General features: G+C 36.2%; 2 protein-coding genes across 3 annotated transcripts; both read right to left on the reverse strand.

Moving 5' to 3' along the window:
* Positions 1–7,462: 7,462 nt before the first annotated feature.
* On the reverse strand, positions 7,463–11,132 carry elovl8b (ELOVL fatty acid elongase 8b). Of its 2 annotated transcripts, none has more exons than XM_067394652.1 (8): positions 10,999–11,109; positions 10,487–10,574; positions 10,064–10,251; positions 9,844–9,924; positions 9,668–9,724; positions 9,451–9,565; positions 8,061–8,188; positions 7,463–7,843 (listed from the first exon to the last, which is right to left on the reverse strand). In XM_067394652.1, exons 2-8 carry the CDS (start codon positions 10,542–10,544, stop codon positions 7,676–7,678), a joined length of 795 nt encoding a protein of 264 aa, XP_067250753.1. In that variant the 5' UTR covers positions 10,545–10,574; positions 10,999–11,109; the 3' UTR covers positions 7,463–7,675. The 2 variants fall into 2 exon arrangements, with proteins under 2 accessions (XP_067250753.1, XP_067250752.1); XM_067394651.1 differs by having other exon boundaries at positions 7,465–7,843; positions 10,487–10,613; positions 10,999–11,132.
* Positions 11,133–11,648: 516 nt separating this feature from the next.
* mutyh (mutY DNA glycosylase) lies at positions 11,649–16,358 on the reverse strand. Its single transcript, XM_067393604.1, has 15 exons — positions 16,055–16,358; positions 15,809–15,936; positions 15,575–15,614; positions 15,403–15,476; positions 15,282–15,323; positions 15,119–15,190; positions 14,896–15,009; positions 14,607–14,704; positions 13,677–13,821; positions 13,496–13,586; positions 13,205–13,387; positions 12,954–13,099; positions 12,659–12,808; positions 12,083–12,124; positions 11,649–11,958 (listed from the first exon to the last, which is right to left on the reverse strand). Exons 1-15 carry the CDS (start codon positions 16,158–16,160, stop codon positions 11,839–11,841), a joined length of 1,551 nt encoding a protein of 516 aa, XP_067249705.1. The 5' UTR covers positions 16,161–16,358; the 3' UTR covers positions 11,649–11,838.
* Positions 16,359–16,918: the final 560 nt, after the last annotated feature.

The raw sequence follows: 16,918 nt of genomic DNA on the forward strand, positions 1-16,918 counted from the left end.
AGTCTCACTGAAGCTTAAGCTTTACTTGAAATATTTCATAACATAATTTAGTAAACAGTGGTTTAATGTATAGAAACATGGCTATGTTATTACATTTCCCCTGGTTTCACAGACAAGGCTTAAGCTAGTCTCACACTAAAATGCATGTTTGAACTGTTTTAATTGAGAATAACTTGCACTGACATATCTTAAAATATGTCAGTTCCATTGTTTTCTGTCTCAAGATATACACCAGAAATGTCCTTTTCTAAGGCTTGTTTATAAAAGCTACATTATGCCTTAATTGAAATAAGACCTAATCCTGGCTTAATCTAAACCATGTCTGTGAAACCGTGCCCTAGATATTAAATCGATCAGACTATACTGTAAGAAAAGGCACACTATGTTCTTGTCTTCTAGCAGCGCTGACTAATCAATTCATATTTGCACTTTATCCACAGGTCTTTTCCAGGATATTTTAGGCGTGGCAAAAAGAGAACATTGAATGTCCCTAAACAGAATAAATTACGCAAAACAGTCTCCCTTCATTTTTACCTGCTACCCAAAAATACTGCCATAACTCCTTTGCCAAATGAGGAACTTGAACTCCTCCAAGCAGGGATGGGAAGACAGACTGTTTCAATACCAGAAGGCAAGGCAAGTCAAGGCAAGGCAATTTTATTTGTATAGCACATTTCATACACAATGGTAATTCAAAGTGCTTTACATAAAGAAGAAGAATAAAAATAGAACATAAGGAATAGAAATAACAGTAAAAACAGATAATTTTGCTATTTGGATTTAAAATGCATTAAAAGTCAGAATCATGATGATACATAAAAGATATAAAAATACATTAAAAATGAAATAAAAACAGGAAAAGAATTTAAAGAATAAAAAGATAATACATATAAAATAAAGTGCAAACAGTTCGGACATAGCACAGTGCTCAATCAGCAAATGCATAGGTAAAAAGATGTGTTTTGAGTCTGGATTTGAATGTGGCTACTGTTGGAGCACACCTGATCTCTTCTGGAAGCTGGTTCCAGCTGCGGCTGGCGTAACAGCTAAAAGCAGACTCTCCCTGCTTTGAGTGAGCCCTTGGTATTTTTAAGTGAGTTGATCCTGATGATCTGAGTGATCTGTTAGGTTTATATTCTATGAGCATATCTGCAATGTATTGAGGTCCTAGACCATTGAGTGATTTATAAACAAGCAACAGTACTTTAAAATCAATTCTAAATGCAACTGGAAGCCAGTGCAAGGACCTGAGGACTGGTGTGATGTGTTCATGTTTTCGGGTTCTGCTCAGAATCCTGGCAGCAGCGTTCTGTACGAGCTGCAGCTGTCTTATGGTCTTTTTGGGAAGACCAGTGAGGAGCCCATAACAATAATCCACCCTGCTGGTGATAAAAGCATGAACAAGTTTCTCTAAGTCTTGACTGGAGACAAAGAATCTAATTCTTGCAATATTTTTGAGATGATAATATGCTGATTTAGTTATTGTCTTTACATGGCTACTGAAACTCAGGTCTGACTCCAAAATCACACCAAGATTCCTGACTTGATTTTTTGTTGTTTGACCCCTAGAGTGAAGGTACATGTTCACTTTGAGAACTTCATCTTTGTTTCCAAACACAATGACTTCAGTTTTGTCTTTGTTTAACTGAAGGAAGTTTAGGCACATCCAATTTTTAATTTCATCAATGCATTGACACAGGGAGTCAATGGGGCTGTAGTCGTTGGGTGATAGGGCTAGGTAAATCTGGGTGTCATCTGCATAGCTGTGATATGCAATTTGGTTCTTTCTCATTATTTGGCTCAGTGGCAGCATATATAGGTTGAACAGGAGGGGTGCAAGTATTGAACCTTGAGGGACTCCGCATGTCATGGATGTCAACTCAGACTTATGGTCACCGATACTCACATAATAACCTCTCCCTTCTAAGTATGACCTGAACCATTTTAGGACCATCCCAGAAAGCCCAACCCAGTTTTCCAGCCTGTCAAGATGAATGTTGTGATCGACAGTGTCAAACGCAGCACTGAGGTCAAGTAGAACCAGCACTGATAATTTACCTGTATCTGTGTTTAGGCGAATATAATTTATTATCTTTATGAGTGCTGTTTCTGTGCTGTGATGCGGTCGGAAACCAGATTGAAAGTTATCAAAGTATCCAAGCTTAAGAACTTGTTCAGCTGATTGAAAACAACTTTTTCAATGATCTTGCCTAATAAAGGAAGATTTGAGATTGGCCTGTAGTTGCTCAATATGGTGTTATCCAGATTGCTCTTTTTCAGGAGGGGCTTGACAACTGCAGTTTTCAGGGATTTTGGAAAAGTCCCAGAGAGAAGTGAGGCATTTACCACTTCTAGGAGATCTGCTTCTAAACAGTTTAACACTCTTTTGAAAAAAGATGTGGGAAGTGTGTCAAGGGCGCAGGTTGATGTTTTAAGGTGCTGTACTGTTTCTTCCAAAATATTACCATCAATTGCTTCAAAATCAGACATAATAGCTGCTTTTTGAGGTTGTGATCTGATCTGTTTTACCCCAGTGCAGCTCAAGGATGTGCTGATCGCCTTTCTGATATTATTAATTTTCTCAGAGAAGAAGGAAGCAAACTCACTACATTTGCTGTCTGAGAGCATTTCACTGGGAATCTGACTTGGGAAGACAGTGTCCACAGAGGTACAGTTTACAGTACAGGTACAGTTTACTGAAATGGTTTGGGACATTGTGTTGTGGGAAATTAATGTAATGCCCCATAAACTATAGCTACCATTAATGCTGTTCTATATCCTTTACCTCTTTTATGCTGATTGTTTGCTTTGCTTTGTGCCTTTATTCAAGATCTCAAGAATCCTGACTGAAACTTTTCCAAAGATGAAGTGCCTTTCTGGAGGGTGGCTCTTGTACAAAGCAACAGGTGTGCGGGACTTTAGCTGTGCTAACATGGTAATCCTCCAGGCCAACATGTAATTCTGTTTCTTAATTTCCCCAAAAAGTGGTAGTGGTAGACGCAAGATTGTCATAATTCCTCCAGAAGCAGAGGGATATTCTGCAAAAACGTTAAGATCTGTGTCATAAGGTGGGAAAGCCATATTGTGCCACTCCAAGAGTCATTAGACACCTCCCCTCTGGCTCCTGACTCACCTCACTTCTCAAAGATGCCCAAGACAACATGTTACCAATGTAAAGAGGTGATGCCTCTGCAAATGCTGGCAATACACATTAAAATGTGCCTTGGAAAGTTGTCCTCAGATAATAATCTTGAGGATCAAGTAAAAACAACTGAAGTAACCTCATTTTTTATGTTGTGCTAGTGGCATTAGATTAGTAGTGTAAGTATTGTCTTTAAACCTGCAGACTTCTAAAGATGTATGGGTAGTTGAGGACAAGAGTAAGGTAAACCTAGCACATTTACCCCCGGTTTTACAGAAAAGGCTTAAGCCTTGTCCCAGACTAAAATGCATGTTTGAGCTGCTTTAACTGAAAGCAATTTGCACATATATATCTTAATATGACCGTGCCATTATTTTGTCTCAAGATTAACACAGTAATGTTTTTTTTTTTCTTTCTAGGGCACGTTTATAAAAGCTACTTAAATGTCTTGCTTGAACTAAGGCTTAATCCTGGCTTAATTGAAATCTGGGAAACCAGGCCCAGAAGTATTAAAATTAAAATTTTTCAAAGTCTGTCAAGTCATGTAATACACTGCCTTTTTTTTGGGGAAACCACTCAGGTGGCTTGTCCAATTTGCTACAGAGAATTCCTGAAAGATGATATTACAATCCATGCAAGTCTCTGTGGAGAGAGGTGATGTGCATTGCAGTGTTTTATATAACCTGTGTGTCTAAATGTATTTACCAATGGATTCTTTCATTTGGTTTATTGTAGTACAGTTGTTTGTACAGTGGCTTTTGCAGCAACTTGCTCTGATAAATATTTTCCAGTGCACACACCTGCATGTACACCAAAAAGGTAAGAGGTTTTGTAAATTGCCGTCTTCCTTTCATTGAAAAAAAAAAGTTAGTCTGCTAATAATTTTGTGCAGCAAAAAAAAAAAAAAAAAGTTTATTGGGTGATTTCAAAACACTGCTTCATGAAGCTTTATGAATCTTTTGTTTTGAATCAGTGGTTCAGAGTGCGAAAGTCACGTGATTTCAATAAACGAGGCTTTGTTATGTCGTAAGTGTTTAGAAATTAATGATTCACGTGACTTTGGCAACTGATTCAAAACAAAAGATTTGTAAAGCTTTGAAGCTTCATGAAGCAGTGTTTTGAAATCGCCCATCATTAGATATTATTGAATAAACTCGTTATTTATTTTTTTTTGGTGCACAAAAATAATTCTTGTTGCTTTATAATATTAAGGTTGAACCACTGTAGTCACATGAACTGTTTAAAATATGTCTTTAGTAACTTTCTGGGCATTGAAAAAGGGAGTGTTTTTGCTGGCAATGGAGGCTTCACTGAGCCATCGGATTTTATCAAAAATATCTTAATTTGTGTTCTGAAGATGAACAAAGGTCTGACGGGTGTGAAACGACATGAGGGTGAGTAATTAATGACAGAAATTTCATTTTTGGATGAACTAACCTTTTAATAGTTTACATGTCTTATCACTTGAAATTCAACGGTTAATGGGATAGTTTATCAAAAAATTTAAATTCTGTCCTTTATCCACCCTCTGTCACGGTGCACATAAAAACAAGATGTTGAGATCCAGTTGCAGCATAAGTATTTATTGGAGAATCCAGAAACGTTAATCCAAAGGCAGGCAAGGGTCAAAATCCAAAATCCAGTCCACAAAACAAAAGCCAGAGAAACAAACAGTGCACATAACAATACAACGAACCACAACCAAGGACAGACACAACTCAGTATAAATAGACAGACACTAATAACATAATACAGAACAGCTGAGTGCAATGAACGAGGTTAATGAGTCCAGGGAAGTGTCTATTGGGTAATGTAGTGAATGTATGGGTGGAAATGAGAGTCCGGGATGGAGTGCCCTCTAGTGGCTAATTCGGGCACTCTCACTGACGGTCGTGACACCCTCATGTTGTTCCAAACCTGTATGAATTGAATGAACACAAAATAAGATACTTTAATAATGTTGGTAACCAGACAGTCAAAGGTAGACTTCCATAGCAACAACAAAATAAAAAATAAAATAAAAAAAAGTACTACCTCAAACTCTGGTTACCAACATTATTAAAAATATCTTATAACAGAAGAAAGAAATTTATACAGGTTTGTAACAACATTAGGGTGAGCAGAATTTTCATTTTTTAATGAATTATCTATCACTTTAACTGTTGAATTTGTTTCTAGTGTTAAGACACACATAAACCATTTAATGACATAAAATCATATAAAAATTTGAAAATGTCGGACCTCGAGTCTTTCCTCTTCTTCCAGATCTTGCACATCTCCCAACTGCCATAGTTGTTCAGGAGAGAGATGTCCTTCTGTTCGCAGAGGGTGATTGTTCCATCCTCTAATGAAGGAATGAAGGTCTACCCTAATGCGAGGAAGAAAGATGTAATGCACCCCAAACAGGTGGAGGAATCGTCTTCTAATGCCTGATGAGTTTGGAGAACACCTGACAAGAGATCAGAGACCATTCCTTCATGCAGAATCTCTCCAGAGCCTTCAGATTCCAGCTCCATGTTGGTGCTTCTTCTCTTCAGTTCACTTCACTCATTTTCTTTAGGGTTCAGGTCAGGGGACTGGGATGGCCATGGCAGAAGCTTGGTTTTGTGTTCAGTGACCCATTGTTTGTTTTGGATCATTGTCCTGATGGAAGATCCAACCACAGCCCATTATTGGATTTCTAGCAGAAGTGGTCAGGTTTTGATTTTTTATCTGTTAGTATTTGATAGAATCCATGATGCCATGTATCTGAACAAGATGTCCAGGATCTCAGGCAGAAAAATAGGCCCACAACATTAAAGATCCAGCAGTATATTTCATTGTACACATGGAATACTTTTTATTCCTGCATGCACCAAACCCATCTTAAGTGTTTGCTGCTAAAAAAGCTCTTTTTTTTTTTTTTTTCATCAGTATGCATGACGAACATTTTGTAAAAATCCATTTGAGGTTTATATTAGCTGTGTGAACTTTGTTTATGAACAAAGCCTGAATCGGTGCATAGTTAATGATGCCCCAAAATAGGCAGTTAAAAAAATTAATTAAAAAAAATCTATGCTGTATTTTGAGCTGAAACTTCACAGACACATTCAGGGGACACCTTAGACTTATATTACATCTTTTAAAAAGATGTTCTAGGGCACGTTTAAACTTTAAAATAAATAGTGTCAAAAAACAAACGTCTCTTCCAGCAAGTATTTTTCCTCTTCCGCTGTCAGTCATGCAGGGAGTCTTGTGATTGGTTGTCAAGCCATCTTTGATTGGCTGGAATTATGGCATATTGTAATGCTGGATTGTTTTGCACAAGCGAGCCGTCTGCGCATAGAGAGCACTCAGCGTGGGTATCAGGAGAGAAAGCAACTGAAACGTTGCATATGCGAAAGAGAACGTCCGCTCACATCCAAATAAACTTCTTTTAAATGCAAAATTGATTTTCGTTCGCTCGAAACACTTTTATTTGCTAGATGAACATTTCTCTGCAAAACTCAGTTCACGCGCAAAATATGATCTTGCACGCGCATAATTGTGGCAGAAATGTAATTCCATAGCAGGCGGCTGCAGTGAGGGGAGGAGTGAAAAAATGCAGGCAAGACGGACAGTTCTCTGTTCTCGCAGTGGATCAGACACATACGAGACACATATCGCAGGATTCACACTCGTGCGCTGTGTTGCTGATAAACTGGATGTAATTAAAGTTCTGTTGCGTTTATATGAAAATAACCATAATGAACAAGACACCCAAAGTACTTATTTCCATTCAAAAGATGTGTGTATCACTCATTTTTACTTTAATTATAGACATGTTTTTATATATTTTTATAAATATGACAACAATCACATAACCCATAGAGAGATCGCAGTGTCAGAGAGTTTGGGAATATTTGCACATTATTTTTACACATAAAAACATGGTATTAAGAGTTTTAAAATCAAACATTTTAAAAGAGATGGTTGTTTACACCAATAAGCTTTAAGCTGTGTCGTTTCATCAAGTCGTTTCCCATCGTGATTTTGGTCAGCGCAGTCGGTGTAGAGCAACTGTGCTCGACTGCAGAATCCGATGAGGCCGCCTCGCCGTCGCGAGACTTTTTTGACACACGTCGGCATGACACCAGAACAAGGCGGCCGAATTTGCTCATCTCAAACAAGCCTACATTCTGCGCGTATCGCGAGAATTCACGCGAGAAGAGAACATCTACGCAGTCAAGTTACGTAACGTTACTTACTGTAGTGGCATCTAGTGCACACTTCACTATTGTTAACGGAGATGTGTTAATAAAGCTGTGTAGCGTCTGATGCATTCAAGTTATATTTTATTTGATGACATAGCAGGAGATTTCACCGCCCCAAAATACACACATACAAAAAAAAAAAAAAAATCTCTATTAGACGAGTTATATTTATAACCCACAATAGATATTAGGTCAGTGGTTTCAACAAATCCTTTTAGTCCTGATGACTCAATATAGCTGAGGCACATTTTAATGTGAATAGCGATGGAAAAAGAGTCTTCCTCAGCATGTGGACCAGCTGTTAAGACTTCTTGCTCTTCCTGGTTATGTAGCTCTGGTAGTAAAAGTTGCTGAAAAGTATAATGAGGCTGATGCAGTATGCAAACACAACTGCATTCATGGAATCAGGGAAGTCACACTCGGTGAAGAGGTTGTATCCAGTGTGAAGAGTCATCAAGACAAACTGGACCTGTAATGAGAGGTTGTTCAACAGTCCTGCTAATGTGTTATGAATGTTTATTTATTCTTATGGATCCTTAAAGAAGAAGTATCAAGTGGTCATCCACTAACAGGACATATCTATTGAAGCAATTTATTTTTTAGAAAAAACAAAACAAAACTTGGGTTTAAAAAATAGTCTTTTTCAAATGACCAGATTAGCAATGTGTGTGTTTATGTGTATTTACCAGCTGCAGTGAGGTGAGGTAGCGCTTCCACCACAGATACTTCTGCATGTGAGGCCCCAGGGCGGCCAGGCCATAGTAGGAATACATCACAATATGAACAAAAGTGTTCAGCAGCCCAATAAAAAATGCTGAAAGAATAGTCGAAAAGGCACACAGTCAAATTTATAAAATACAAGGTATTCAGTTAAAAAAATGTAATTGGTCTAAAATATTAAAATCCAAGAGGCTAGGAAATGCATATATATTCACACACTACCGTTCAAAAGTTTGGGATCGGTAAGATTTTTAATGTTTTTAAAAGAAGTTTCGTCTGCACAACCAAGGCTGCGTTTATTTAATTAAAAATATAATAAAATCAGAAATATTGTGAAATATTATTACAATTCAAAATAACTGTTTTCTATTTGAATGTATTTTAAAAAGTAATTTATTCCTGTGATCAAAGCTGAATTTTCAGCATCATTACTCCAGTCTTCAGTGTCACATGATCCTTCAGAAATCATTCTAATACGCTGATCATTTGCTGCTCTAGAAACATTTCCTATTATTATCAATGTTGAAAACAGTTGTGTACTTTTTTTTCAGGATTCCTTGATGAATAGAAAGTTCAAAAGAACAGCATTTATCTGAAATACAAAACTACTGTAGCATTATACACTACCGTTCAAATGTTTGGGGTCAGTAAAATAATTTTTATTTTTTTGAAAAGAAATTAATACTTTTATTTAGCAAGGATGCATTAAATCAATCAAAAGTGACAGTAAAGACATTTATAAAATGTTACAAAACATTACTTTCTGTTCATCAAAGAATCCTGAAAAAAAAATTGTACACAAATATTTTGTACAATTGTACACAATAAATGTTTCTTGAGCAGCAGATCAACATATTAGAATGATTTTTGAAGGATCATGTGACACTGAAGACTGGAGTGATGATGCTGAAAATTCAGCTTTGCCATCACAGGAATAAATTACATTTTACAATATGTTCAAATAGAAAACAGTTACTTTAAATTGTAATAATATTTCACAATATTTCTGATTTTATTGTATTTTAATTAAATAAATGCAGGCTTGGTGAGCAGACGAAACTTCTTTTAAAAACATTAAAAATATTGCCAATCCCAAACTTTTGGACGGTAGTGTGTGTATGTATATATATATATATATATATATATATATATATATATATATATATATATATATATATATAATAGGAGTGCATAATAACTGTAATATTGATAAAACACCGTTTTTTTTTCCAGCTTAGTAACTGATTGTTACGTTAACATAACATTAACCATTTATGAGGTCAATGTTTTTGCATGTGTTTGTATTACTATCATTTATTTACTTGAAAAAAGTTCAGGCCCATATTTTTGACTTACATTGACCTCCTGCCAGAAATTTAACTCCTGCCCACCAGTTGAAGATCATTGTACCATGATGATACACATGTAGAAATGTGAGTTGGCTATTCTTTTTTCTTAGGATGAAAAAGACCTGAATGTGTAAATTGAGAGAAAAAGCATTTCTTTTAACTGCATGTCAACACTGGATGTAAATATCTGCAATAATCATATTTGTTAAATTAGTAAAACTTACTGTATCACTAAGCTCAATGACTTTAGAGAAGAAGAACCACCAGCATACACTGGCCATCTAAAAGGGTACATTAAAATAAAGCAATGCTTAGGAAACAAATGCAATACAGGAATGATTGTTTATTAGCCAGAGAACAGGGTGTCCTGAACTCCGGGCAGCTAAACAGATGTAATCACCCTCATTCCCAGTGGACTGGGACTGTAGTCCACAGGTTGACACAGATAACTGTAGTTTGCCAGCCAAGAGGTGACCAAGAACTGTGGAAAGAAAAGAAATACACAGCAGGTCGTGAGCAGATGGATCTTTTTAAGATTTGATGACTATGTTTATTCAACGCAAGTCTTTGAAATAACTTTTTATAAAAGTGCAACAACACTGGATTGAACTATAATGTACCTCATGGAACATGTAAACTGACAAAACAACCATCGAAAAGTTGTACACAATAAGCACTGCTTTTAGGTTCACTGGCTCCTTGTGTGTCATAAGTTTGGGTCCAATCCAAAGAACACCAAGATAGCACAAAAATATACAGATGATCGGTACAGGAGAGTAAACTAGAAACCACGGGTCCGTCCGCTTATCTGAAATAAAATGACAACAAACACAAGAAGCTTTGCATATAAGTGCATTCTACAAACTATTATGTTTTTATTTTATGATGTAAAGTTTTTATTTATTGCTATTCTACAAATACTACTGCATAAAAAAGGCAGCACACTAAAAGGAATGAAAATAAATCATAAATAAAAACTAATTTATAAATAAATATAATAAAGTATAATAAATCACGCTTATAAAATATGAAATAAATCATACCCCCATTTTCTAGAATCCAGCGGTGCATGGATTCCACTCTCTGCCACGTTGTTTCCATAGAGGACACTAATATAGGATTGCTCTATTACTAAAATGAAATTTCCAAGACTAGCATTAGGGGAAACACCTAAAAAGAAGAGCTGTTTTTATTATTACCACTCTATATATAGTACCTTTCAAAAATGTTTTCATCTTTCTATAATATATCAAATTAGCGTAACATATCTTGTGTTTGTACGTTGTTAATAAGATCTGATATAATGAAAATGCAAAGATTGTATAACTTCCTTATTGACGAGGAATGTTTGAACACAATGGTTTGAGTGATAGGCTACCTTTAACTTATCCAAAGCGTTCTTGCAACTTTTTATTGAAAAAAGCCGATTTTTTTTTTTTTTTTTTAATGAAATTTAAAGTGCATGGTGCGTTTTTATTATCTGCAAATATCTTTTTCTTTTGGATTATATTTTGACAGCAGTTTGCAATCAACATAAATTTACCGGTAAACTTACCCGAGGACAAATATAAATGTATCGCAGTGTGTGGAAGAGTTGAGATCAAGCGCACGGTCAGATGGGAACTTTGAACTTTCACTAAATTATATGAGTAATATGGGAAATAGTGTGTTATCAGCTGTTATCCAAAAGTGCACTGAACTATTGAAAGAAAAACTTTGGACTGCACCCAGTTTTAACAGGTCACATTTCACAGTTAAAAGCCCCACCGTTGCCGAGCAAAACAGACATATTAATATGAATTTTAAACAAATAGACCAAAGGAGAAAACCTTAAACGCTCTGAAGCTGTAAAGCCTTTTTCACATATGTATTATATTATAAACAATAACATGTTCGTTTTAAAAATATGTCTTAACTCTTATTTTGACAATCCAGTATTAGACAGTGAAGAGTATTCAGGGCGCAGATAATGAAATGAACATGACCATATTATTTAATTTACCTATCTGAGTCTGGCTAAAGGCTGTTAAAAAAAAAACAAAACAAAAAAAAAGTATCCTGCAAAATTAGTCAATGTAGTGAAAAATATAGTACATAAATATATCATGAAATAAGGGCAGGTTTATTTAAAAACAGCTGTCTTTTATTCTGGAGAACAATAAAAAAATAGACACTTTAAAAAAATAATAATAATAAAATCAGGGTTCTTACACATTATTTACTTAAAAACATACTGCATAACAATGAATATCTTGTTTAAAAAAAAAAAAAAACAGCTACAGGTAATATGTGACTCTTTATATGATGGCAAATTTACATGATAACCACAGATTATACAATAATGAAAAATCCTATAACTTAATATACAGAGTAGCTTTTGTCAGCAGGTTTGGCTTTAAGCGGTTGCCTTTGAGGTAGAAAAGAATTTACTGAGGCAGAGTTGTTTGGGTCCTCCAGTAGTGGGCTTTTTTAATTTGTTTGAACGTTTCTCAGGGCCGGGTTTTCTCTTCTTTTCCTGAAAGAGTGTGAAATACCAGGACAGGAAAGGACAAGAACACATTTTTGATTTATTAATAGCAATACCAATTAATACCAAACAGTGCAAAATATAAAGCACATGCAAACTCAGGAAAACATACCTTAATGTCCACCTTGCTTGAAGATTCATAGAGCTTCATAATCTGTGTAATTAAATATACAAGATTTACATACATATGATTGACAGCAATAACAACACATATATAAATATACACATTTCTTGTACACACACACACACACACACACACACACACACACACACACACACACACACACACACACACACACACACACACACACACACACACACACACACACAACACACACACACACACACACATGTATTGAAATGGCCTCCTCTGGGTTAGTTTCAGTGTTATTTTAGTATTATTCATATACTATAGTATTTATTAATATTTTGAATTAGCCTTTATTTTTAAATTTATATTTACCTTTAATTTATTTGTATCCCAGTTAATTTTAGAACTTCAACAAACTAATTTTAAGAGTTAGTTACCAAGGCAGCATTTCCATTTTTTTCAATCTAATATTTATGTTATTTAATTTCATATTTATTTCAAATAGAGAAAGCTATCGCGATAGTTTTAGTTTTAGTTTACTATAACATCTCTGGCTAGTTTGGCTTTGCTATGACACCCAAAACAAAAAGCACAAACCTTTTTAACCCCAGTGGATACAGCCGCCTCATGCAGAGCAGATTTACTGAGCCAGCAGGTCTTCTGCTCTCGCTCTCCATCTGACCAGTCAGACACATGCACGGAAAAGACAATGTAGGTTTGATGGATGTGGGAGAAAATATGAACCACCTGACAGAGAACATGGAAGACATGGTAAATATCAAATAAGTGTATTGTAACAAGAAGTGCACAACATGACCAAAGATGTAAATCATCTCAATTCAATTTTGATCAGTTTGAAACTAAGCATATACGATGGTGGGAAAACACCAACCTCTCCCACAAACTGCACTGAGTGGGTGTCCAGGGATGTTTCCAGAAGTTTTTGCAGCATGTCACATATCAATCCTTTATATTTACTCTTAGGGAGGTCAGCTTCCAAGAGCATGCTGGGTAGCTCCCACATCCCTGCCAGGAGTCCTGCAAGAGTCCAACAACATGCCGGTAAATCCAAAATTGTGCATTTTTATTACATTTTCTGGAAGAAATTAATCTCTCTCTAATTCATCCAGTCGAAACATTCACCTTTGCTTGGTCTTTGAGTGAGCAGATATTCCATCTCTTCTCCGATCCGCTTACGTTCCACTATACAGGTTAGGGTTTGCTCCGCACGTGGAGCCTTTTTAGCAGGCTTTCTTGGATAATTCTGCACCCCCAGCTGAGGGTCCCAGTCCTCTGATAGACACAAGTTACAGCTACCAGCAGCCACTGTCAGAGAACATGAACAGACATTAGACAGGGCTTTTAATTTGATGAGCATATTCATACATAAGTATGAATAATTTCAGAGAATATTTTCTTCAACAGAAGACTTACAACAATTCTCTATGTCAGGAACAGAGGTACTGAGATTTGAGGCAAGTTTATTTAGAAGTCTTTTGGAGTCAATCTCTTGTTTAATGCTCACCTGCAATATAAAAGACAGAAAATGTGATAAATTCTAGGTTATTTGACAGTTTTACAAGGAAGTATATTGGTAATAGCTGTTCAGCAGTACCGTCCTAAAGGCACGACAGTGGGTCTGAATGGGACACTGGCTGCAGAGAGGTGATTTTGGGGTGCAGACTCTGGCCCCTAACTCCATCATAGCCTGATTAAAATCTCCAGGTCTCTCTCGGTCAACAAGTGTATCAGCAATTTTCCTGAAATAGGCCAATAATCATCACAATTAAATCCAACATTTTACAAATTCAGGGCTCCAAACTAACATTTGAGAGCACTGGCACCGGTGCCACTAAGATCTACAGAAGGTGGCGCTAGGTGGGGGTTTAATCATAAAGGTAATTTATTCATATTACAATTGTTTTGCATTAATAAGTGTAGTTACTAATAATATTACACATTTATTTATTGGAAACATGACAGTAAAAGCACTGGGCTTGAATTAAGATGTAGATAAAATTAACTTTTATTGACAAAAATAACATGCAAAAACCAAATTTTTTTTTTAGGGGAAAAACTTAAATATTCTACTATTATTAAATGTACCATACTGAACTGACCAACAGCTTCAGTGATTATATAATGAGCACTCTTTACTTGCTTTCTGTGTAATTCAGTCACAAATTTGAAAAAAAGTTTTTGTTTTTCATGAGACTTTGTGAGTTTTCCAACTTTTCTCCATATATTAGGGAGTGGAAATGGCCAATAAGCCAATAAGTGCTTCTTCTGTCACCATCTACTGGTTATACTAGTAATTTCTTGTCTTTTAAATTAAAGTTTGTTTGCCACAAAGTGTTCCTTCATCTTTAATAATCACATTAAAAATAACATAAAAATTGGATCATATTTTGACGGTGCAAACAAAATTGAACAAAATTTAGTTGCACCGGCAGGAAAAAAGGTAGCATTTTAGTCGCAGTCCGGAGCCCTGAACTTAGATCTAGATTTGCTTAACAGTAAATCAACTTGATGGATCTTTCAGTACCATAAAGCATCGGTTACAGTGGGACTGCTGCTGTCTGCTCCTATGGCTCGAACACGACACAGAACTCGAATGACATTTCCATCAACTGCACCCGTCACCTGGAGAACAACAAACACCATTGCAAACAAAGGAGCAAACATCACTTAAAGCAAAATATCCACAGTGTTTAATACCCTGACAATTCAGTGCTGCCCCAATAGATTTTAGTGGATCACACCAGTAAATAAATTCAATTAAGAACCACATTTGAAAGTGGTCCAAATCAGATGCATCAATAAAAAAAAGTTACCTGTCCAAGTGCTATAGAACCAATTGCCCCTGCGGTGTAACGTCCGACCCCAGGCAGCTGTTTCAGTAGTCCCGGTGTGGTCTTTGGCATCTGTCCATTCAGTTCTGATACCACCTATTTTAATGAATCAAGAAAAACCGGTCTTTGTAATATGTGCAGATTACAATATAAAAAGTCAAACATCTAAATCTTATCTAGATTCTGCATTACTGTTTAAACTTACTTTCTGAGCACCTTCATGCAGCCTGCGTCCTCGAGAATAGTATCCAAGACCCGCCCACATTTGGTTCACTTCCTGCAGAGAGACAATAATGAATGCACCACTGTCAGATGCTCACTATGTCTCTGTCTGTTTATTTTGTGTATGTCTATAGATTAGCCATCACCTCCAGTGTAGCTGCAGCAAGTTTTTCCACGGTTGGCCATCTCTAAAAATAAAAACACAGAAACAGCATAAATATGTGGCAGCTGTGAGAGGAGAAAATCACACCAAAAGAGCTTGCCTACCTTCATCCATCTGTTATAGTAGTCTATCACTGTGGCAACTTGAGTCTGTTGTAACATGATCTCCGAGACCCACACTGAGAAAGGCATGAGAAATAAATCATTAACAAATTAAAAAATAATAAGGATTTAGGTTATTATGATCATCATGACATTAAAACTCTTAGTTTCATACCTGCATATGTCCTGATATTAACATCTGGTTCTGTCATGGCCTGTATGGATTACAGCATAAGAATGAACAATCCTAATCAAACCAAAGTTTTGCAACTACCTGTCAAGAAATTGTTTAATATTTAGAATAGCTGTATATGATGGGCCCTTATAAATATACATAGTCACATGACAAAACTATTTACATTGTGTTCGATTATGTTATTTAATAATTAACAATATCAAATGCCTTTACCAATGTTCTCCATGGAAGCTCTCTCTTATTTTGATCATACCACTGCAGAAGGTGAGAGCGGAAAAGAGAGATTTCAGATGGATCATGGAAAAAGTGGTATGATGAAGGTTCAGATTCAGATGGTTCTTCTGATGGGAATAAGAAATCAAGACAAATTCAAACATTACCAAATTTTAAAGACAAACATGGCGTTGCCTTTAAGTCTAATGTCTCACAGTAGCACACAGATAGATCACCACCACTCACCTTTAATGGCAGGCTTAGATTTCTTCTTATTGCTGGATTTGACCACCTCTGTATTTTCTAGAGCCGCTCTCTTCCCCTTCTGCACTGCTGATCTTAACCTGCTCATAGCGCTGAACTAATCTTTCACTAATGTTACCTAAAAACAACTTCCTTAAAAAGTTCAAATTAAGATCAAGCACAAATTGATTAGCACACGGGTGCTATTACAGAAAAGAGTACATCTCTGTGTTTAAAAAAAAATCACAAAACAAGTCTTTAGATAAGATATACAGTAACGCAATCTCCCACAACATGCAGCAGTACCGTTCCCGCCTTCTATTTCACTTCCTGAAGGGCGGGGCATATCTGAACCAATAGCTGACTCTGGAACGCCTCGTCACTGCATATTTAAAAAACGTGGGCGTAGTCAAAAGCCTGTGTGTGCTGAGTGAATAATGAATCTTCAACCTTTTTTCAGGCCTTGAAACAGTGGTGTAGTCTACGTGATACGCAGGTATACGCCGTATACCCACTAGGAAAGATCAAGGATTTCCGTATACCCACTTAAAAAAGCACAAGGATACGTAACCATCCAATAAATCACAATAAGATTTGTGGTTTGTTGCTTTTGACATGAAACAAAGTTTCATATTTCAAATTCTGCCCATTTTACAACGAAAAAAAACAAAAAAAAACAAATACCATTTTGGCGCTCTTTGATGTGTAACGCCTTATCAGTTCAAGAGAAGCGGTAGCGTAAAGCACACATGAACTGACCCTCTACTCCGTTTTCATACCAGTTTCAGAGTTGAATAAACATGAATGAACTTCTAAAGGTATGTTAAAAGATACAGAACAACTTAATGAAATCCATATCATGTCTTG

This window comes from Chanodichthys erythropterus, chromosome 9 (genome assembly GCF_024489055.1).
Source record: "Chanodichthys erythropterus isolate Z2021 chromosome 9, ASM2448905v1, whole genome shotgun sequence".
In the NCBI taxonomy this organism is placed as follows: domain Eukaryota; kingdom Metazoa; phylum Chordata; class Actinopteri; order Cypriniformes; family Xenocyprididae; genus Chanodichthys; species Chanodichthys erythropterus.